Source organism: Gallinula chloropus (assembly GCF_964237585.1).
Source record: "Gallinula chloropus genome assembly, chromosome: 1".
Classification (NCBI taxonomy): domain Eukaryota; kingdom Metazoa; phylum Chordata; class Aves; order Gruiformes; family Rallidae; genus Gallinula; species Gallinula chloropus.
In genome coordinates, this window is record NC_140085.1 from 28,243,344 (window position 1) to 28,268,181 (window position 24,838).

Below are 24,838 nucleotides of genomic sequence, written 5' to 3' on the forward strand. Positions count from 1 at the left end.
TGCTTCATCTTGCACATTCACAATCATTTTCTTGCTTTGCCTCTGGTAGGAAGAACTGGAGGAATTTCAGGTGAACCTTTTCTCCATGAAAAGGTGTGAAATCGGATCAAATTCTCTGAATAATTTTGGCCAAAGGAAAACATTTGGAATGGCATACTGGTTTCTAGATAAAGTGTCTGTATTTATCAAGCAAAATGAGCCTTTGATATGAAATTGAGATTAATTTAATATAAAATGTCTCTAAAAGTTAAATTATTGAAAAACATCAGAAAATTTACAGGTTTACTTGAAAAAATAACATTCATTCTGAACAGGTTTCTTCAAGACACTGCTAAATGTTTACTTTCTAAAAAGCGCCTTCCTTGATTTACCAATGGAATAAAAAATAAGTTATTATACCTCATTGGTGGTTCATCCAATGTTAAAGGTCCTTTTCTGAACTGTGTGTAATTTAATCTCAATATACATGAACCTTGTCACAAACCCATCTGCAGGAATGAATAGAACCCACAGAGAGCAAAATGCTCTATCCAAGTGAAACAGACATTACAGAGGGAAGAATGTCCCATTATGCCCCAAAACACCCAGTACTCCTTCTTACAGTGTGAGCAGATGGCTACAATCTATTTCTTTCATTTTCTCCATCAGCTCTGGTCCACGCAGCACAGATCTCCCAGTATATAGTGGGACTCGGTTGCTGTCCCAAACTGTTGTTTGCTGTTGGTTAACTGGTAGGGTTGTATCCAGTGTGGTCAAAGTGATGCGACGGTTCTTGAGTAGGGACAGATTTCAGAATAGGACATTCTTCTTAACACACTGGCTCAGAAGTTGAGTGTGTACAACCCCTTCTAGCTGCCCATTGACAGGTTCAGCAGTAAAAATGGTGCTGTAGTCACCCTTCTTCAGTTTGCTGTATATCACCATGCCCGTGATTACCTATAGAACACACAGTGGTTCCTTGGGAAGTGGCAGCCTGCTGGTAGCACGTGCCTGGAGACCCCAGTACAATGCATGAGGTATTAACATATCGTGTAGAAGAGGCAAAATAAATACTGTCCAATTTAATTCAGGCATGTGTTAACCTAAACTGTGAGGATTTTATGCAGGTTTGAAACCACGACACAGCACCCTGGTAGGTGATAATGGGAGGAGTAAGGTCTTGTGGGACCCCTAGATAAATATGCACCTGTGAGTTGCTTGTCTTTCTTCCAACTTGTAGCTAGAGAAGTTTTGCCTGATTTGGTCTCGATACTTCCTGAGTCTGTCCCGGCATCTGATATTGCCTGTGAAACCACAGCGTCCATCTGCTACACCTTGTACAACCTGACACAGAACAGTTCTCACAACACGAGGCTTCTCCTGAGTGCAGATGGCCTACCGAAGATTATTACCATCAGCATGAATGACAGGTAAGATGCTTGAGAAGCCTTCCCTGCTCACCCCACCCCACCTGATTTGCCTGGAGAAAAAAGAAAATGCGATCTCTGCCTCCTGGGGGGGAAATCCACTGCATCTTAAGGTACATGTCAGCTTAAACAAGTGGTTGTGATGTGAATAGAATCGATAATGGAAAATATAGAAGAATCTTGTACAGCAGCTGTTCCATCCGCAGCTAAATTTGCCGTGTTCCAGCGTGTTAAATAGTTCCTCAGAAGATGGTGGCACAATAGTATCTATATTCTAATATATATATTGGCTGACGACCAGATCTTACCCGTCCCCAAAAGTTTCTGTATTTCCTGTTCTTTTTAATACATCCATGATAATCTTTAGCAGAAAAGTGCAGAGATATATACATTTTATTGAGCTGATAGAACTGTACTTAAAAAAATATTTATAAAGGGGCATTTTAGATAATAGATGATGAAATTCCTTTAATCATTATTTAATATGTTATCACATGCAACCAATGTTTACTCGAAAGAGAATAATTAATGTTTTGTGAATATGAATAATTATTCTGTTTGCCTTCCTCTCTCTTAACAAAATGAAAGGGGAAATTCATCTCAGTAAAGGAGGCCTCATGAGGGTTTGAATAGTTTATATCCTATCTAACTAGGAGACTTTAAAACCAGAGATTTTACCTGCTGGAAAGATCCTTTCAAATGCTTGCTATGTTGAAGTGTATTTTCCTCATCTGATTATGAACAGTGTGATATCTGCTCTAAGATGAAGGCTATAGAGTACTTGATTTCTCCCTAATTTTGAAGAACACATGAAGCAGGGGGGTATGCTGCATTTGTTTCAGTAATCAGAACAGCATGAAATGTGCTAGAATACCTACAGAGGAGTAAAGCAGTATTTAGGAGGAGAGAAAAAGGCAGGAAAAAATGCTACGAGGTTATATTTGCTGAAATTTGCACATGCGCTGTGACTATGACGTGGAAATTTAAACATGTTTTATCTTTTTTTTTTTTTTTTCACCCCCTCACAAAACTGCAGTAATACATTCAGCAAAGCTAGTAGGGCTGCTTCCGTCCTCCTCTACTCCTTGTGGTCACATACCGACCTCCACAGTGCCTACAAAAAGGTAAGATCTAGGTTAGAGAAAAGACACATAAGCTGTCCTCTAGGACCTAGAGCCCTCTTGTTTATCCTCTGGGGCTCTTAGCACCTCTGCACTGTTAATTTGCCATTTTTATATACTTTATATACCACCCAAATAATGCATGCAATTAATTTTTGCTGCTCTCTGATCATTTTTTCTCCCTCTGTGGCTTTATATCCACGGGCAAAGTATGTGAAAAATGTTGCCGCTGCCCACTAGAAGTCTGAGATGGTGAAAAGGGATGCACAAGAGGTGTCTGTCCACCACTGACGGAAACAATCTGATGCAGAGGGCCTAAGGTGCCAGCAAAAGCAAAGGCAGGGCAAGGCAGCTTCCTGCTTTAGAACCAAAGCAGTTTTGTTCTCCTTGTTTGTATGGTCTGCGAGCCCAGGTCTTGGTTATATTCATACAAAAAGACAAGGCCTGGGAAGGGTGTTGGCAAATGTTTACTGCCACAGTAAAAATCAAACAAAAAATGATCAGCATGAATCGACCAACAAAACAGTTTGATTCCTTCCTTTCAAAGCTTTGTGACTGCTTTTTCAACACACAGCTGGGTCGACTTCAACCTACCTACCTTTGACCTGCGTTTCAAACTGTTTTCACTCCTTTTCTTGCTGCTAGGAATTTCTGTCACCTAAAATTTCCTATAACCTAAAACAGTCCAATTTTTAAAGGCTCTAGTCTTTAGCATTTACTAATCAGCTCATTTCTTCTGGTAGCATTTTTGTTGAAATTTACTCAAAAAAGATGCTGATCATGGTGTCCTTTGTCAGTCTTTCATCACAGTCGGCAGTGTACTGCCCCACTAACTTGCGATCAAGGATAAGGGTGATGTACCTATATAAACTCTAAATAGATTTCATTCTCTCTGAGTTTTTACTGCTGCATTCCTGACTTTCCTGTCTTTTGGTGGCATGAATTTTCTGAAGTCACTGGTACTTAAGATATGCATATAAGACGCATTTGTCATGTCTGAATTTCAAAAAAAATGCTGATCACTTGCTGTTCCTGTGCAAACTGGGCCTTCTACAGACATCAGGTACAGCACTGAAGACAGCAAACCACCTAATGCCTAGACGTTTTTGAAAGGTCAGTCTGATAAGCCACAGAAATCACTTGATCAGACGAGACCGATAAAATCCTGAGTCATTTTGGCATTGCTCCATCCTTTTGTTCAGATAAGGTTAATCTCAGCTGACATTCGTCACCTAAGAGGAGTCTGTAGAGCTGAGCTAGAATAGGCTCCCCATACAGCCGGTGGCAAGAGTTGAGCAACTGAAATGATTCATCTCACCTATCTTAGACTGAACAGTATCATTCCTGGGAAATGCCTGCTCTGGCCTGTTCTGTCTCAGTCTCTCAGAGACAGTAGAGGACTCTGCCTAGATCCTTACCATGTAACCATATCTCACTTTTAGGCAGCAGAATCCACTTTTACCTTCCCTTGCAGGATGGGCCCTGAAGATAATGAATTATTTTGTTTCTTTCATTCCAAAGGCCGATTTTAAGAAGGTGGATTTTGTCAATACCCGGACCACGAAAGCCTATAACTCACTAAAAGATTGAATGAGACCTTAACACCACTGAAGACAAATGAGATCATACATCAGCTAATGTAACTACTTCACGCAGTTGGTGTTGCCATCATGAACCAGGAAGTATCTCAGAAAAAAAAAAAAGAGGCGGGTTTTATATAAGATCCTAGTGACCAGAGGACAGCTGTTCTGTGGTTTGAATCCTAATTACCTTGTTGTCACTGTGTATATCAATTTAAGAAGCTTATATTAATATAAGAATAACCAAAGATGGATTTTTCAGGATGTCTGAGATGAAGTTTCATCCAGGTTGACCACTAGTCAGAGCATCAGGTGGCTGCCTTTAGTCTAACAGGTATTTATACAGAGATGTTAGAAATGCTGATTGGGAGCAAACCCTTTTCAGACTGTTTTGTACAGACAGTTTTCTACAGTGGGTAAGCATCAAGTGCACTGCTCAGGATGTAGCAATTTTTCACCCTATTGTTCTTTCCCACATGCTAAGAATCTCCAGTCTCTGTGAGTGTACACACCACGCTGTTTCACTACCTGCATTAGAAAAGCACCAATGAAGTTAAAATGATTATTTTTTTATTGCTTGTATTCACGTGCTCACCAGTTCTTAAGCCTTTTTCCTTTGAGATTTCACCAGTAACATTTAAGAATTTATAATTGTGTCTGGAAAGGGTTTTAACTAGAACCACTAGGTTTCAGACACTTTGGGCTGAATTCAGAACCCATCATTTTTGCTAATGGTGATTCAGTGATTATTTTAAGAAGATTGTGTTTTCAAAATGATTCTGTTGATAATCTGTATATGGTAATGGGAGTGGAGGCTTGCTTTTATTTTTGAAGTAATAGATAAACACACATGGGAGGTTAGAGTCTGTGCTGCATAAAGAATTCATCTGATCCCGCTTCATATCCTCTTACTTGAAATCATCATCCTCCCTACAGCAATTACGTGCAATGTGATAACTGAAGGACTCTGTCTGCACATGTGGGAATAGGTAAGGAGAAAAATTCCAAAGCACCTAAGGGCTGTTCCCATGATATGATACTCAGAGAGGGAAAAAAGCACTAAAAAGCCCCATCTGATACCTTTAGTAACTGGATTTATCTCAACAAACCAGTAAATTGCCCATTAAACCAATAGGAAGATCATACATAAAAACATAAAACTCTATGATTGGATTATCAGATTAAGTCAGCTGGTATTACTCTCCTAAAATCAGGGGAGCTAAGCTACATTTATGGCAACCAAGGCTTTGACATATGTATTTACAACCTCTCCTGACATTCAGAGCCTGTCCTGTACCCCCACACTGAACTGCTGGTGCAGCAGCTATTACAGCTGCTCTTATCCAGAAAGAGATGCATATTCCTTCAAGGAGGGACCTCACAGAGGAGACCAACTCTCATGGCCAAAGGTCTCACTCCTACCAGAAATTTGCAGCCAGAGGATTGTAACATTGCACTGTACCCAAACATATTTCTGGATATTGAGGAGCTAAACTCTGCTGGTAGGTGCACGTAGTTCTCACAGTGTTCCCAGGAAGTCCCACACTTGCACACAGAACAGAACGTGTCCTGGGGAGTTGAGCAAACAACTCTGCTTTCCCATCACAGATCATTTTCATAGGTCGGGTTGTCCTCTGCACTTGCTTTGAATAACTCAAATTGAATGCATTCCAGTAAGAGGTTTCAAAAATTCTACTGTTTTGTTTTTTTTTTTTTAAAGAGGTTATTTTCAAAATACTCCAGGTCCAAAAACAACACAAGGGAAGGGAACATTCAGCACCACATGTTGAGGAAATTGTTTTAATAATTTTTAATAAAAATATTATAGAAAACATAATTAAAATCTAACTTTTTCTTCTAACTTTTTAACTCAAGTAACACTGCATATGCCATGAATGAATAAACACCAGGAAACCTGGACAAGTCTACTTTTGCTGCCCAAAAAATAGTGGTAGGCAAAATTAATATACAAAAAGCAAACCTAAATATGAAGCACAAGAATGAAGTACTGCGGTCAGGAAGGGAGCTTTTAGAAATACTCAAGTATTGGTTTAGTTTGAGAGAATTTTTTTTAAAAATGCAGTGCTGGGCATTTTCAAATATCATATTTATTGTATCTGACTCCCTGTAAGCTGTCCACATGAATGGGGTGCAAACTTTTTGGGTTGTTTCTATGGCTAGTGTCTCTTTAAAATCAGAACAGTGCTCAGAAGACACAAAGAAGAATATCAGACCTGGCAACAACTGAAAGCTATAAACAGGGATGAGAAACAATGACACACCCTAATTCAACTGATCTCCTACTTGTATGCAATCAAAAACATTTCAGCAGGACTCCAAAGAAAGCAAAGAATGTTAGTTGGAGAAATAATAAAGTGTTCTCTCTAATGAAAAAAAAAATCTGTCTTTGGTCTTTGTTGTTATTAGTGAACCTACTTGCTGTGATGCAGCAAATGTATTTTCAAGCCTTAGCCCTTCCTTTAAAAGGACAAAGTAATTTGAAAATAAAATCTAGGTACAGATTTAGACTCTTCTACAGCAGGAGAGTGTTACTGAAGGAAAGCTATGTAATGCTCCTGGTGGCATCAGAGTGCTCCTGCAAATAATTTATTTTTACTTGAAACATCTGTTCCAGCTCTCTGTCCAGTAATGCTGACCTATCAAAGCACCTGGCGTCCCATCTTCACCCCTCATTAGTTGTTCTTTGCCATTAAACGTTACCATGAGCTATGTCACCACCAGAGATCTCCAACATAATTAGAATCATAGGATCTCATAGAATCTTTAAGGTTGGAAGACCTCTAAGATCATCAAGTCCAACCATCAGTCCAATACTACCATGCCAACTAAACCATGTCCTAGAGTGCCATGTCTACTTGTTTTTTGAACACCTCCAGGGATGGTGACTCCATCACCTCTCTGGGCAGCCTGTTCCAATGCCTGACCGCTCTTTTTATTTTTTCCTAATACCCAATACAAATTTCCCCTGACACAACTTAAGGACATTTCCTCTCATCCTATTGCTGTCTACTTGGGAGAAGAGACCAGCACCCACCTCGCTATAACCTCCTTTCAGGTAGTTGTAGAGAGTGATAAGGTCTCCCCTCAGCCTCCTCTTCTCCAGGCTAAACAATGCAAGTTCCTTCAATCCTCACCATAGCCTTGGACTTGGGAAATATGAAGTCCTCACTTGCTGTTTTACAGAGAGATTTGAGACCCTGAATTTAAACATACTGGGTAGCATCCAGAAAGTCCATGACTGAACCAGGAACTGACGCCCCCTTCCTCCTGTCTTGAGAGAGTGTCTTAACTACAACTGAGTTCAACAGCCTTTTGCTGAATTGTTTTAGGAGAAATTCTTAATTAGTATGGATAGCATTGTAGAAGGTAACACAGGATATAGATGTTAATAGAATGCCACACAATTTTTCATGCTGTTCCCCGTTTCATCCTCATACCTTTTTCCTGCTAACATTGCTCCTAAGTATCAATGTTTTATTCTCTGCCACTGCCCCCCCATTGCGAAATAGAATTCAACTATGTAAAATACTTCATTATGTTGTGCACAGACACAGGGTTTAGATTACTTGGTTTTTGGGGGCAGGGAGGGTGTTCTTGAGTAGGAACATGCTATATATTGAGAAAGGTTCAATCCTCCCTTCTGGGACCGTACACAACTGCAGGTGAGATGAACTGGCACTGTCGTGAGCGATGATACAAGAATCCCAGGCCTTTCTCTGACTATTGCTTAGATGACAGTGTGCCCTCAAAAGGCAATTCATTAAAGCTGAAGGCACCTCAAGCTGCATGTTTGCTTGTTACCATCTTTAGCCCTTGGGCTCCAGCTTGACAGAAGTGTCAACTTTTCCTTCCCTTTAGGGTTCAGAACCAAAAAGCCCAACAGTGTCACTTCACAGCCCTCTTGGCAGGGTGGGTCACAAGATAGCCTCGTGAGCAGTCACACAAGCCATGCAAAGTGGTGAGAAAGATGTTTCCTAAGCTATTTCAACTTCAGCAGCAGCTCATCCATTCTTCTACTTTGACTGCTACTGATTGAAACCTAAATTTGCATTCCTGACTCATGCTGTATACCCAGCCAGAGGGGAAGATAACATGACCTTAAGACATCATCTGATGCAATACAAAGATCTGCAGAAATCAGACCGCAGAAAATGCATGTTTGAGCTCAACATCATAGTACATCAAGAGCAAGGCTTGAAGAATCAGGTGTACTGTAACCACGTAAGCCTACACCTAGCTCATTGTTTTAGATGTTGCACAGCATCTGCTCTCTGAAAACCCAGCAGGGAGATCTGTTCAAATGCACCAAAGACAAAAAGGGAGTGTAAACAGAGCAAGGTTTTTCCATTCTCTACAGTCATGCTTTGGGCATTTTAATAGTTTTGCATATGATGAGGAAAATAGCCAGTTTTATCTTATTTCACGTGTTCAGAGCCAAAACCATGTTGCTATACACAGTAGAGGTATTGTCAGCTTGGGATCAGGAATTAAGGTTTCCATGCATCCTTTCCTCAGTGCCATCTGTCAGTGTTGTACACAGTGTGACTGCAACTAATTCAAGTTTGGGAATTTAACATTTGTTACAGATGTTTCCATTGGTCAACCTAAGCTCCGGTTCCCTTATTTGCATACTGTTACTCCTAGAGATCTCTCAGACCCGCCTAAATTTTCACAGATGAGAAAAAGGCATTTGCCTTACGTGGCCTTAGCAGCTGCGGTTTGGAGCCACTATTGCAAACTCCACCCAAGGTACCACAGGGCCCTTGGAACATGCCCATGCCCATGCCCAAGCCCATGCCCATGCCCATGTCCTTGCTCACAGAACACCACCATGACCATGGAAGGAAATAGGGACACCAGCTGCAAATACAAGGCTTGTCATTAGGCTCTTTTTCCCTTGCTGACTGCATAGTCCCTCCAAAATTGTGCAAGTCCCTCTTGCACCTATGCTTGTGATTGCCTACAGCAATCTCTAAACTGTAATCAGCTATAGGACTACAAGCCAAGCTGCTATTGCTCACAAGTTGAAAGGTGTTGACCTGAAAGGTCCCCAGCTTGTTCTTGCTTTCTGGGGCTCAGAAAGACACCACTACTGCCTTAAATGTTTTCAGACATCTGGGAGCCTCAGTAACTTCGAGATTTCAGGTCTCCCACAGTTCTAAAGAGATCTAAAGTCATTGTTTGACCCTCAAAAATATGTCTTACTGTGTGTTCACCAGGAAATGAAATAGCCAAGCCTGAACTGCTGGGTGAAAAATGATGAAGAGTGTAAGTGGCTTTCTTAGCTGCTGTCTAAGAGAGGAATGTCTTTCAGAAAGTTCAAAAACTTTCTGAGGCCCGTGAAGGTTATAAGATAATGGGCCCCAGCCAGAATAGCTGTGTTTGGCTTGGGCTAACAACAACATAAATCAGTAATGTTGTAGTATCAGAGCTGAACTCTGCCTGGAAAGCACACTATGCTTCAGGGTACATAAGCACACTCGAGTTTAACCCAAAACACTGGACATTGGGCATAGCCCAAAATTGCGCGAGTTTAAACCCCATGCAACTTTTTAAGGCTGGAGAAGCATGTATGTGGCATGCAGGATGAGTGGCCTGTAGCTGAGATTAAAGCAGACCTTGTAGAATAAAAGCTGTTAACTGAAAGTGAGGAAACAGTGTAAAGAGGAAATACACTCTTTCATCATAAAAATTCCCTTCTGTAATAGAAGCATTGTTTGATGGCATAGTTGGAGTGGGTTCTATGGTGTGTTTGTGCTGTGGCTGCCTTTGTGGTTGCATTGCAGTTACAACACACAGGATGCTGCAGAGAGAACAATGGAAGCTTTCAAAGACAACTCTTCGCTAGCACGTTGGGTTAGGTGTGTTACCCGGCTCCTGCTTCATGCTTAGAATGAAAGCTGGGATTACAGCAATCTTAGTTTGTCTTTTTGAAAATTACAATAAGGATCATCAAGAAGTTTCCTGATGCCAGGGAAAAATGGCATCTCTAAACTTATGATACATTTACCCTTGAAATAGCATTTTACTAACAGGATCATGTTTGTTGTTTTAAAAGCATATGGACAAAGATTAGAGGTTTTTAAAATAAAGGAAGCTGTAATGAGGAGCCCAGACCTGGTGATATGTACACTAATGAGAAGGATCATCTACAACTAATATTTGCAAGCAGCATTGTTGTAGTCATCTTAATGATGCTACTACTCAACTGAAAAAAGTGGAAATCAATAACTGATGATTTAGATAGCTGCAATGTTCCTGCAAGCGTTCTTGCAAAAGCTTTGGCACAGCTTAAATGACAAAAAAAGATGGAAGAAAAATTGTGTTATGGTGTGAAAGACTGAAGCAGAGGCATCTGAAAGAGGTGTGAGTGCCAGAGCGGTTCATCAAGGAGGGGGTGGGAAAGCCAGCACATGGGGAGGAGGGACGGGATCTGGCTTCTCTCTGGTGAAAGGGGATGGATGCCAAATCTCCAGTGAGAAGTGTTACCAGACAGCTTCAGGCAGCAAACACTGTCTTGGCAAAAATGTATGAGGTGGGTGAACTGTGCAAGCAAGAAGGGCCAAGTAATGAGTGTGGAAAAGGAGAAATTTGAGAAGCTCTGAGATTTGCTTAGCAGAAAGGAAGACCACCTGGATCCTGTAGCAGATGTATGTTTTGCTCTGCCACAGTTTCCACTCCTATAGCCTGGTTGTAGGGCCTTGTCTAGATTTTTTTTTCTCTGTAAACACACACATTAAAAAAAAAAAAAATAAAATCAGTGCAACTTCTCAAGCCAAAAAAATCTTTTAACGTAATTCTTGTTAAATCATGAAATCCTTAAATGCTCATGACCCCATGGCTTAGGCAAGAAGACACTCTCCTACCTGCTAACAGCATCACTGACAAGGTTTCTCTCCTTCACCCCAGGCAGTCCTCAGGATGTTTACCTCTAGCTGCAAGTGAAGCCCCAGCATGACCTGGTGCCTTCACAAAAAGGAAAGCAAATAGCCCAGAGTTTACTGGAACTTGAGCTGCTTCCAATTAAGCAGAGGGATCTTAATTGGAGAGGGAGAGTTTAATTTCTACATTTCTGCCATTTGACAGTAGCTTTTTCAGGGTAAGAAGAGGAAGGAGAGGAAGAAAAGAAAAGTAGGGTTTCTGTGAAGATCTTTCCAACATTCTTTCTGGACCATAACAATAACTCTCCTCCTAAGCTAAGCAAAATATTATTCTTCACCCACCCCACTCCAAGACAAATTAATTAATTTTTTTGGAGAATATATTTGTACAATAGGCTTACTGAAAATGGCGAACAGGCTGTAAAGTTCAAATCAGTTTTGCTTTGGCTTAGCAGGCAATCTCTGAAGGTGACATCTCACTGACACGATTGAGACCAGAAATAATCCAACAGCTGCATCTTTGCTCCCACATCAAAGTCAGTACCATCTCCTGTAAATTTAGCAGTGAGGTCAGGGTAACATACTGCTTACCTCCATAAAACACAAAATACATTCCCAGACACAGAAAAGTCAGGACAGGGTGAAAAGAAGGGAGGTTCCCAAAACAAAGGGTGTTGCAAGGGTGGCTTGAGGATATTCTTGCCAGAACAAAGCCAGATACATCTGCTTCAGTCCTTCTTCATTACAACAGTAGTTGTGTTAAAACACACACACACTTTTTGCTTTCCAACCTGCCATTTCCCTGGAAAGGGATGTATCAGGAGCTGCAGCCTACCTCACTGAAACTTTGTTCACATGCAAGATATTTTCTGAAGGCACAAGAGACCCATGGCAAATGTCTCATGCCTATGTATTACTCCCTGAGAGCTTTGAGGGGAAGCATCTTCAGTAATACTGTTCTAGTCATTAGAGTCCCATGTTTCCCCAAACATACTTCTCAGAAATGTGCCATAAAGTCTGAGGTGGGGGGTTGTGGGAATACTGCGGCATCTCTGCGCAGAGTGGTATGTAGAAGTCCTCCATGCTTATGTTCCCTCTTGATGCCAGCTCACTTCACCATCACTGGCTTTCACTCATGGCTGGATTTAGCAGATCATCCCCATATTGCATACCTGCCTTTTTTTTATTTCCACCAAGATTCTTTGAGACCTGTGAACCTTTTCCTGCATAGCTCTGACCCTTGTAATTTACAAGTAAGGAGGTACAATGGCTTTCTCACGCCAGTGCTGTAAAGTAGCTAGTTCTTCACACCTGGCTGATAACTGCAACCACTATAGAGATTTCTTAGGATAAATTCTTTTTGGAGTCCTTTTCAAAGGCTCCTTACATGAGACACCTGTCCCCACAAACAGCTTTCTACTCTAAGGGCTTTTGGGGGTGCAGGAGGGAGGGGGTAGCACTATGAAAGTCGAGCTTGTGGTTCAATATAAACAACAGTGTGGCGAAACCACAAGTTGTAAAAGAAAAGAGGAAATTAAATCACCACACTTTGGATTTTCAAGATCCATGACAAGCTTTCTGCAACTGAAGCTATAACCTTTTTTCCCCAGCAATAAGGTAACATATGATTCAGACTGTTTAAAAATCCTCCATGTTCATTGGCCTGTAATTTTTAAATGCTTCTCTTTATTCATTACTAGATGTAGCCAATAGAGGTTTTAATTTATTACATTTCAACATTATGCTGAAGTAGTAACTTCATTTCACTCTGCTCAGGTCTATCCTGTGCTAGGAGTGGGCATAACTGGCTCTCCAAGAAACTGGGGAGGATCCAGCACAGAGATCTCAAGGCAGTGAGAAATGTAGAGCACATAAGCTTTAAGAAGAGACTGAAGGACATGGGCTTGTTTGGCCTGGTGAAGAGGAGGCAAAGCACTGATATAGAGCAACCTAACAGTACTTGAAAATAAGCCCTACCTAGAGATGACAGAACCAAACTTGTCACAGTAGAGATAGATGGTAAAGTAAGACACAACTGGGCAACAGCATCATTATGAGGTTTGGGAGATTCAAGGTAGGCATTAATTAAAAATTTTTTACCGTGACAGTGATGCCATGCTGGAAATGGCTATGCAGAGAAGTCAGAGAGACTCCAACCTTATCTCTTTTGAAGACTTGACTGGAAAAAACCATCATGGTAACTTGGTATTTCCTATTCTATGCACAGTAGAAATGGTGGCATCTCCAGTGCAACCAAGACAAGTGGCTAACAGCAGGTGACATTTCAGTGGTGCTCTGTGTTTGCTCCTCTTTAGTACTATATAATTTCTGCAGGATTTTAAAAGCTTCTTGTCATAAAATAAAAGAATAACAAACCAGTTTATGTTCTTGGGATAGAAAAATAAATTCTTCAGGCTAACTTTAAGACTAGTAAACACGTTCCAGATGAAGGCAATGTCATCTGTTAGTTGGGGATCCAAACACCATGTTTTTTTTTTTTCTTAAGCCTTTATTTCTCGCAGTGGTGACATCTTCCTTTACAGCATTTCTGTCCTTTTGTCATCTCTTTTCAGTGTAACTCTCACATTACAGCTCTAATAGCCACCACCAGTCAGAGCCAGCCAGCCTGAGAAATTCCCTTACTCAACCCACTAATTGGGAGCTTATATGTGAGCACCATATCAAGAAGCAGCCTGATCTCTTAAAGAACTTTGAATTTTGCCTGCCTCATGAATGAGCAACACAGTCGATTACGAAAAAAAATCTCAGATAAAGAGGAAAACTAACCTTGTTTGTTAGCTGCTTTCAGCAGCTATAATCAATAGATGGCTTCCAGGCAGGTTAAAATCTTGGGCCTCAATGCAGATGTTTATATAATGTGGCACTTGTTTATCTCATTATCGTTACAGTGGATATAAATTTCCGCATTCAGTAGCTAAAAATATTAGAGTTTATTATTAGTTAAAGTGCTAGGACTCAGATGTTTAGATTCATTTTGGTTTAAGGGCCTTCATTCTTTTCATCATTTTTTCCCCTAGAGCTAAAACCAGGGAGGGAAAGGGGAGAAGGATAATAATATTTGGAGCTTTTGCGATCAATTCTGCAATTAATATGAAAACTTCTTAAAGATCAGTTGTATTCTGCTTCTGGTTTTTTCAACAGCTGCTAGTTAGAGAAGATAGCTTGGGAGCTGAGGTATAAACAAGTGGTGGATTAAACAAGTTCCCATGGAGGTTAAGTCTACATTTTAAACATATTTAAAAACCTAGTTCCTGCTTAGGAAAGGAAAATGGGAAAAGATCTGTCCTGTGAATAACAGTTAATAGATGGGTAAAGTTTGTACTTCATATGTCACCAAATGCTGAACAAAGTGAAGGGGAGGAACAGATATCACAGCTCGGCAGGGAACAGTCCAGTTTTAAGAAATTATACAAAGTAACTTAATACTGAAATAATTTACTTGTTATTCCCTCAAGGCAGAACACTGCAGTAATCTGCTCAGTAATGGAAATGGAAGTAGTTTGTTCAGAAGACAAACCAGACTCACACAGACTGGTTTGGGTTAGAAGGGACCTTAAAGATCACCTCATTCTATCCACCCTGCCATGGGCAGGGACACCCTCCACCAGACCACGTTGCACAAAGCTGTTCTTTGGGGCTATGGGAATATCCATAGCAACACAATGTTTTGGTTTAGAAACAAAACAATCACCATTCCTGATGATACTCATCCCTGTGGAGCTGGAGGCAGTAATAGTAATATCAGTCAAATCTTTTCATTACAAACCACACAGTGATATGGCCCTGCACCAACTGGGAAATCTGCTGGGTTGGTTTTTTTTAAATTTTTTAATAGTCCTCTCTGGTTTCAGTAGATACATCATTTTGGCAAGGAGCTGGTTCTTCACTGATGTCCGGTGCCAGCAATGGACGCTGTGGAGCCCTCCTGAGCGTAAAGCACACATGGATGCAAGACTGTACATCACCTTCCCATCCTTACTGACAGAAATAAGAAAGGGAAGGTCTGTGTAAATTAGAGAATGGGCGGGCATGGAAATGTACTGGTTCAGTATTTTTTAGTAAAATATAGTTTGTTCTTACTATTAAAAATAGAAAACATAAGTTTTCCAATTGTATAGGTAATCCACCCATACTACAGCGCAAGATGCCTGAACTCAGCTGTGTAAAAAAGCTTGATGCAGACAGTCCTGCAGCCCAAGGTTAACCTCAGACTAAGATAAGGAAAACTACACAATTACATCATTGCTGTGTGACCCAAGACCCAGAGAATTTTTTCAAGAGACCAGAAAGGCCACGAGGATATGGATAAATCTGTCACTTAACACAGAATCACAGAGTCACGGAATCACAAGGTTGGAAGAGACCTTTGAAGATCATCAAGTCCAACCATTCCCAACACCACTTTCTTTACAGTTTGGATGGACTATAATTTCAGTGATTTCTATCTCCCTGGTCTGACCTTGGCCACTGAATACTGGAAGATTACTTCAATACTTAGATATTAAACATACTTGATATCAAAGAGAATCAATGGTCCTTGCAGGAATACCTATATTCCTGAGCATTCAGACTTCTAGAAGTAACTTCAGGAGCTGGTGGGTGTTACTCCACCTTCAAGGTCAAATAACTATTAATTATTTTTTTTTTTACATTTATTATATCTGACCGACAAGTGTAGATTAAATCTATTCAGCAACTCCCACACATATTTATTGTAGGAGTTTTCTCCTGCAATATGCTAGCTCAAGGGCACCCTTTTGCCAAGAGAGCTTTCATATCAACTAGGTTGTTTCTAGAAAGGTGTGAAATCCACTCAGGCACACTAAATTCCAATGTCTCTCCCTATATACGTGTGTGGTTTTGTGTGTCTATATAAATTTATGTACACTGGTTACATGAAGAATGTCCTCAGGAATGAGGGAGAAAAGTCACACTTTGAAAGTTAGGAAAGACCATCAGCAAAATTACATTTTTTAATCTGTCCTCTCATGTTTCCAACATATGTTCTGCATTGGAACAGTGAAATTAAATTACAATCTTAATGACAGTCTGATGTCTCTGTCCACAAGAATTCACAGTACTTCACAAGTAACTCAGCCTGTGTTGGCATTAGCAATTTTTGACCCCGTCTTACTGCTCACAAACACTTCCTCTGGTTGAAACATTTAGATGCCAGCTGGATGTTGGCAGCAGACTGTAATTCTAAAAATCAGCACGCTTTCTCTTTCTCAGCAATATTAAAAACCACACAGGATAATTACGGCAGTTCTGCAACTCAGACAGAACGCTGAACCTGCCCGAGCCATTCTCTCACTTGAAAGTGACATACCAATTACAAGTTTCATTTGGCTAGAGGCTTTAATTTATTACATTTCAACATTATGCTGAAGTAGTAACTTCATTTCACTCTGCACAGGTCTATTCTGTGCCAAGAATGGGCCAGATGCACAGATAAATGCTGAAGAGAACTTACATTGGCAACCCGTCCCCACAGTCCTGGAAGGAGGCGTTTAGGTGCCAGTTTTAGACACAAGCTTCTGCTGCTTTTTGATTGTTGCCTTTAAAATATTGCTGCAGTGCATTTACCACCATAAAGTGAAGTGCCATGCCAAAAGTTACCTGTAGAGAAGTGAGAAAGTGGCATATCCATAATATTACTTTTAAATGCACTCTTGCAAGGACTCGAGCAGCAGCGACTCATCTACCTACGAGCTCTGCAAATTCACCTGGCACCTTAAAAAATACAAACGTAGAAAAAACAAGAAGACACTCTTTCTCGTTCACATTGCAAAGGAGAAGTAGAAGGGTAAACAGCTCAGGTAAACTAGAACATCTGGTTTTTCTAGCCCAGTTTGGGCAAGAAACCTCCTGATAGAAACAAAGGCTTTGTATCTCAGAATACCCTTCTCATAACGATAGTAATAACACATGAAAGCATAGCCTTCCAAAGTGTATTTCTGCCACTATCAGAAAACACGTACAACAGAAGAGTTTCTTTTAGCATGTGACATGTCAAAGAAGGTACTGCTTATCTAGGCCAGTTTTGAAGATTTCCAGAGGAAAAAATTTTACATTGGCTGCACCAGAGACATGTCAGAGCAACCCTCTGGCTCTCCAGACAGCTATCAGCAATCTTCCCACCTCTGTGTGTGTGTTTGGTGGCAGGGGGTTGCCTAAAAGCAACACTCTCTTGGTAGGCAGCATCCATACAGAAATCCCTACCCGGGGCTGTGGCTGAAATATCAGCGTGGTGTTTCACTACCCGCAAGGGTGAGAACCTGTCAGTGTCACTGCCGTGATGCTGTCCCCTGGGAACACACAGCCAGGCAGGTCTGCCCGCAAGGGAGGACAGGATCCAACTGTTCTTTTCATAAAAGTCTGGAGATCCTGGCTGCAAACTGCTCAGAGCATGTAGCTCCTTTCATGACAATAGTAAAAACCTCTTCTCAGCACTCAAGAAAACTGTATTTCTAGCTTGGCCAGAATAGAAGAAGACACTGTAATTAAAATCATCAGATTTTCACTCAGGGCATAACATTTTGTATTTCAGCTCTGTAGTTTTATAGTTCTGCAGAAATTCCTTTGCAGAAGCTGAGATCTGCTCAGAGTTCATCTTAGGATATGCTTCCTCTCACAGGGAATGCTCACCTTGGTGCTTATGCTAATAAAATAATTCCTCATGCTTTTATTTCATCCACACTGTATATTCTCTTCCAGTTCTAAATTAAAGAGGCAAATGAAGAAAATTGTTCCAGCGAGGCCTGTAGCACGTCCAGCTATGTAGTCATTTAAAAAGTTTTAACTGTATTAATTTCAGAGGCCTAGCTGCTTTCCTGTCAGACTCAGTACAGTTTCAGAATTGGCCAAGTCAAATACCTAAGCTCATGTTGAACCTTTCATGTAGATCAGGCAGTGCTCTAAGAGGACCCTTGAGCTACACATAAAGTCTTGCTAAGATAAAGGAGACAGATGAAAGAAGACAGATTGGGTGAAAAACTAGTTAATCACTAATCTAATATATGTTACAGTTGTTAGGGTCTAGTAAAATGTATAATAGAATACTTATATAATCTCTGGAGATAACCAATTACGTCAAGTACAAGTGGTGCGGTTCAAAAGGACCACAGGATAAGCATAATGCTTAGCATTAGAGAGAGTAAAAGGCAGGCCATAAATTTATAGACTAGTCACACCAACCTAATCTCTGGTATGATATATGAAGTTCCATTCTAACAATAAATAAGGACTGAGACCGAGAGTGGCTCGTACACTACCTGCTAAGGATCAATGGCTTCTGTCAACCAAATTTTTTAAAATGCTACTCCCATTGAAAACAAGCTAGAGCAACAGAAAGCAAATAGACTCCCTGATTTGCTGTCACCACTGAATCTTCACATAAGCTCAACGAGAGAAGGCTGACATCACGCAAAAAAGATGTCCTATGATTTAAGGTGAGATTTAATTGACTTTGAATTGAACTGAAAGAGAAAAAACCAAATGGATGAAACCAAGAAGATTGCCTCAAAGAATTATGAACCCTCAGTTAATAGTACTTTGACCCTCTTTGTAAAGAACACCTCTGCAGTCTGATCCGGTTGCTGACTAGTTCTCAATCAGTTGTAAATTGCAAGTATTTGCAATGCTTCCTTAGTGGAGTTGCTCAACGCATGATCATTGAGCAGTTTTATGGAGCACTTAGAAGCCTGAAGCTTGCATTCAAGGATGTTTACCGAGGACAACAAAGGCAGGGAGCCACAACAAGCATCATTCAGGACAGGGAAATCCTGTTTCAATCTGGATGTCACTGCTGATTTAGACTGTGGGTTTGCAATAGTTTAAACTAACTTTCATCCTTTTCATCCCTCATTGACTGCATTTTCCCTTTGCCTTCTCTTGCATCAGCTCTGACACTTATTCAACACCTCCTTCTCTGTTTTTCACCTTTTTGGCTGTGGCTCCTTAAACCTGTGTAGCTCTCCTGACAGTCTGCCTTGATGTCAGGCATGTGTGACATCATGGGCCAGGGCAAGCACACATGGCCAGGGACAGGATAAGGCTCTGCCTGCAGATGCTCCAGCACAGTTCAGCCTGGTACAGACACAAGCCTTGGCTGTGGTTCTGGCATGTGTGACCTGAAGGGCACCTTACTCATCAGAGAAGCAAGATTCTTGCTGCAGTTCTCAGGAGAAATCAAGACTGCAATGACAGTAATTGAGTCTCTTTTAGCTACCATCTTTCTTGCTATTACTTCATGCAATTGATTCCTATATGCCTTTCAGTGAGGTCCTGGAGTCCCATCAGAGGTCTCCAGCCAGTTTGCTGTGCCACACCTACAGGTCGGGGTTTTCAAGGAACAGCAGACTGAGCCAAGTATCATGAAATGCAGTGTCAGCTAATCAGAAGACAGGCACTCCAGGAAAAGAGTATCTCAGTGTTTACATACATGCCTGTCATACCATGCCATCATGCTCTGTTCATGCAGTGAGTCAGGAAAGTGGGTCATAACCTTGTATGTTAGAGTCTGGAAAGAGCTTCTCCCTTTCTCTTTCCTTCATAGGACAAGAGGAGTCATCCTTTCCAAGTCTCTTATTGCTTGAAGCTATTTGACTCAGGTCCCAGACCTGTACTTCCTCCCTAGGGAGATGAGAAAAACCAGAAGCCTTGTTGCTTGCATTGTTTCATGACCATGGATGATGTTAATTGCCCAAAAAGTAATTAATTTCAGGAAGCATTCTTTTAGATTGCCCACTGAGTGAGGAACCCAACCACTAAACAAGCCATAAAGATACATATCATAGCCTATTATTTAATTAATCTTGGAAGAGCTGCAGTCACATGCATTATGTGCAACCCACAAATGTATGTTATTTGAATATTACCTGGCAGCTTAAACCCTGGGTTATGAACCACTGGCCGATGCAAGCTCTTCCTTTGGATTAGTTGAGGACTTGCATGCTTGAAAGCTTCAGCACTGGATCTCCAAGAGGGTGCAGCATCTCAGCCCCTGCTGGGTGGTGCTACACAGTAGCAGTCCCTAGTCAGAGCTGTCATCCCACGAGAGCCAGCAAGATTTAGGGAAGGACTAAATGAATATTTTGAGGCTTGAGTAAAGTGTATGTGTCCAAGTCAAAAGCTGACCTTGACAGAAAGGGAGTTCATTAGCTACTGCCAGGGTTCACTAGGATTTCTGTGGAGAAATAGGAACCAACATTTGGATTTTTATTAAAATAAAGGGATGTGTAAAGGGTTGTGTGCTTTCCCCTCACCTATACCTGCCACTCAGGCAAAAATCTGCAGTTCTGGTTACCCAAATGTCACCAGCTATTGCCATCACACTTTAATGCTGCCCTCTCAGTCTTCTTGGAAAATTCTTAGAGTTAAAAAAAATTAAAATAAAAACAAAAGAAAAAGCACCCAAGCAGACCCTTCCCCAGCTGTGCAGGTTTCATCCATTCCAGATGTGGATGCGGACAGGGGGGTGCAGGTCTCCCAGTGCTGCTGCTCAGGAAGGCACTAATCCTTGCTCCACGCCTACCTGAGCACAATGGAGTTATGAGCTCTGGTGGGGCCATGTTTACATGTCAGCCCTGAGCCATGCACACCAGGAACTGCCTAACACAGTTTCACTCCCTAGTCCTTTGTCTACAGCTGGGGTTTAGTACTGTGCAGTGCAGTGTATCTGCATTTAAGGAGTGCTATCTGATTACTTCTGGGAATAAAAGGCTGTTGAAGCAATTCCATTTAGAGCTGGCCGGCTGAACTCTAGACAGGAAAGCCACACCCACCCTCCCCTTCAGTTTAAACTAGATTATTCTCTTTTTTTCACATGTAATTTTACTGAAGGTCTCTCCTCTGCTTTACTGCAGCCGCAGCTTTATGTATACAAAATCAACGCATCCCATGAATTCACAGCTGTAAAGGGAATGCCCTGCAGCGGGAAAGAGAGCAGTGTTACCTCACCCTGTTCCTGCCTGCCCCAGCCCATGCCTGGCACAGGCCTACATTGCTGCTGGGACCAGCCTGCTGGAGTTGCTCAAAGCCAGCACGGTGGAGCAGGGAGGAGAAGGCGTTGGCCTCCACCTGGAAGTGCCACCACAGAGTGCACGGTGACTCACTGGGCACTGTTTCCACAGCCACACCCGTCGGGCTTGGGGCTTATCAGACAGGGCAATAATTTTTAGTAGAATCATTGATAAAATGAAACAAACTCCCCGCTGGGACCTTGCACTTCTTGCCATCTTAGTTATCATGGCGGTAACAACAGCAGCAGAGTGGCAGAGCAAGCCCAGGCCAAGGCGGACACACTGAGGCTGCAGGAGAGGAAAGAGGGCCATGCCAGGGCCTTCTGCTCTGCTGTGCCCTGTCTCCCATCTTTCCTGCTTCTAGCTGTTCTTGATCAGTATTACCAAAAGTGAAAGGAAACGGAGGACACAAAAATATAAAGAAAGGATGGGAGATGCACAGAAGTCCCCAGTAACCTCAGAGGCAGCACATTACAGGAGAAGGAGAGCCACAGTTAAATCTCTGCAGCTCAGAGGTTTAGAGAACCTAGAAGCCAAAGAGGACACACCAGCATGCCCCTCCACAATATAGCATGATAGGTCCAGCCAATCCTTCTTTCAGAGATGGTGCTTTAAATATTTAGGCTCAAGGTAACACAATAAAACAAGATAACGCTTCCAGAGCACTGTCAGGAAGGACAGGGAGTCCACTTCCTATTCCAGTGAGCCTTTCTCGTGAAGGTGTAACACAGTGTTGCCGGAAGCAATTTGCCTGGAGCATATAATCAGAATTCCTGTACTGCTCAATAGCAAATTTCCAGAGGTAACAGCTTTCTTCTCATGAAATCCTTTCGTTAACACAGTACCAGTACAACTTATCTTCAGTTAACCAGTTTCTACTAACCCCACCCTTCATTGGATGAGTCCTAGTTTCTTCAGTAGGGTGGACTTGTGTGCTTTCCTAATTGCCAACATATTCATTGTTTTTCCAGGAATTTTGCAGGAGGGCGTGTAGCCATGTAAGGCAGTTTTAGTGACTATGACCTGGCCCCCAAAATTATTTGACAAGTTTAGTAGCTTCGACATAACAGAATCAAACTTTTAAAGGCATTTAGGGTGTGCATGTAAATTGAAACAAATGCTGGCAATAAACCTGACAGACTACCACATAACAAAGTAAGAGTATTGTTTTGGCATCTCGCAGGGCCTCTGATTCTGATAAGAAGGAATCCAAGTAAAACAAGAGGAATTATGACAATAAAATCAATGTTTCCCGATCTAAAGTTAAGAACTATTGCCTGCAGTTTTGTGTACAAGTACCCCTGGTCCAATTGTGCAAAATGCCATTAAAAAATAGAAAAAGGAAAAAATGCATTCAGCCTAATGGGGTAAATACATTTTAACCGAATACTCTTAGTCCTTTTCATTATACACCTTTGACAGGTGAAACTCTTCTGTGACGGTCTGACATTCCTTTCAAATGATACTGAGCATTTGAGATTTTATGGGGAATGGAAAAAAAGTTGGTGGGGCCAGAGCTGCTGCTGTTGGAACACGCTCCTATTTCCTATAAACCAAGTATGTACAAATGAGCAGAGAAAGGAATTAAGCTAGAGAAAGACACTTTTGACCCTGGCACTTTATTCAACTTGCAATATTACTGCTGAGGAAGTAAAAACAGTCAACTGCAAACTCCCTCCCATATACTAGAGACTGGGCTTTTTAAACGCATGATTTTAGTGCCTCATACCTGTTCTGTAAAAGTCACTTTGCAGGGAAACCAACACGGGGTAAAAAAGAGAGGGGAGTTTGAGAGATTGGGTAATAAAAGCAGGATGACAAAGAGCATTACAGGACCAGGAAGAAGGCAATTGCAATTTCATATACTGTAGGTGAGTTGCTGAAGCCAATGGGCCTCTTTGCTGGAGCATGCCCAAGTGCAAACAACCTGGGTTGTAAATTGTGTGTAAACATTGATTGTGAGGAAAGTAAAACTCTTGTCAAAGGAAAGAAAGAACTGAGAACTGCAGCCAGCGTGATTTTGGCAAAAGGGCCCTTAGACGGGCAAATCACAACTTGGTACCCCACACCAAGTTTTTATGGGAAGATTCCCATTTTTGATGGGGCCAGAGCTTGGAGAAGGGGGAGAGGAGGATGGAAACTGGAGAGATGGGATTTCCTCTTTTCCAAGCTGTGGGAAGTTTGATTGGACTCAGAACATGGAAAGGAATAGCCAAAGAGAGAGTAACATTACTCAGAAGTGTTGTAATGTCTTCAGCTGGGTAGAGACAAAAGATTAATAAATCACACTTCAGATGCCAGAAATACTGTAAAGAAACCAAACTATCAACCAAACAAAAAAAACTTCACCAGCATACCTGAAAGGAATGCATTTATTGTGCTTAAAGAATACTATGTATCAAGGTCACCTGAACAGATGACCTGAGAAAAACTGAAGTGATAACATGAAAACTTCACATTCTATTAAGAAATCTGCAGTTCTCTCTGCCTCAGACTGAACTGCATTTCTGTGTTTATGCCAAGTAGTCTTTCCTATATAATATATCTTTGCCTTTAGCCAGACAAAGGGGAAGTAATAAATTTGAGTGTATAGAACGAGGGAATAAAATGCAGAAGTTTTATACCGCTATCCCGTCAGCCAGATAAAACGTATGAGATCTTGGCTTAAGAAACACATTGATCAGCATTAAGTCCTCTTGAGAAACAGATTCTCTTATCTCAGCCCCAAAGTTACCCCTGTTCCTTGCAAATGTCTGCCTTAATCCCAGCAAAGGGATAGCTACGCTTTCAGTAGTGAAAAATTATTTGCAGAGATAACAAACCTATTGTAACTGAAATGATGGATGGAGCTACTAACCTCAAAGGGAGGAAATTCACAGAATTCAAATTTTCCCAATTTAATTATTCTTGTGCATCTCTCACTCCAGGAATTCCTCCCACATTAGCACCAACAGTGTGGGGTCACAAAACATGAGAGACGTGCTCGCACCAATACCTGAACAAGGTTTCTTGAGCTGTAAAACCTGTTTTCTGTCTGGATTACAGGAGGAAACAAGATCTGCACAAACAGTGTTTCTAAAACTGATGGGAGATTAAAGCTGTTTTCCTATGCAGCCCAGCAACAGATTTATCTAGTTTTGAAATATTTAATCAAAAGGGTTTTTTCCACTACGGGCTAGCCTCTACCTCTTCTGGTTGAAACAGATGGGTTATAACATCCTGCAAAGAAGTCTGCATGTTGGGACCACAGCCAAAATTTTATCCAGATAGGCATAAGAAGATGTTAAGTGAGAGTCTCAGATGTGACTTACTATCTCTGTGCCAAAGCAAACTCTCTGATGGACCAGCACAAGTCATTCAAAAAACCCAAAAGAGCAGGACAAGGCCCTTTACAGTTCTGTATGCACAGACAAGCTGTCCTGAAAATCTCTGCAAAAGAAATGAGTAAGCCCTTCTTGGCCAAGATCAACCCATTGACTCTTTTTACCTCAACAGGAAGTTGTTCCCAAAGTTGGTGTCCATTTGTTTCAAGGAACTGACTCGCAGGTCAGGGCTTTCAGTATTGATTCTGCCATCCTATTAAAATCATATTCCTGCACAGCTTACCCAAGGAGATCTATCATTTTAATACAGAAGAGCTACCATTCCCATTTTTACTCTCCTAAGGTCTGCATGAAACAAAGCACACAGTAAAAAGACTATGGGTTGCACAGGGCACTGTACACATTTGAAAGCAGACTTTATTGTCGGTGTTTAAAATTGATATATATTTAATTTGCCATTTCT

The 24,838-nt window shown here is 41.3% G+C and overlaps 1 protein-coding gene across 1 annotated transcript in view; it reads left to right on the forward strand.

Annotated features, from left to right (window-relative positions):
* The window catches only part of PKP2 (plakophilin 2), a gene marked incomplete at its 3' end in the record, with an annotated part of 41,427 nt that extends 37,310 nt beyond the window's left edge, over positions 1–4,117 (forward strand). Inside the window, exons 11-13 of the mRNA XM_084276918.1 lie at positions 1,220–1,409; positions 2,443–2,530; positions 4,049–4,117. Of these exons, the coding sequence (XP_084133044.1) occupies positions 1,220–1,409; positions 2,443–2,530; positions 4,049–4,117 (347 nt within the window). The remainder of the gene's footprint in view (positions 1–1,219; positions 1,410–2,442; positions 2,531–4,048) is intronic.
* Between the last annotated feature and the right edge of the window lie 20,721 nt (positions 4,118–24,838).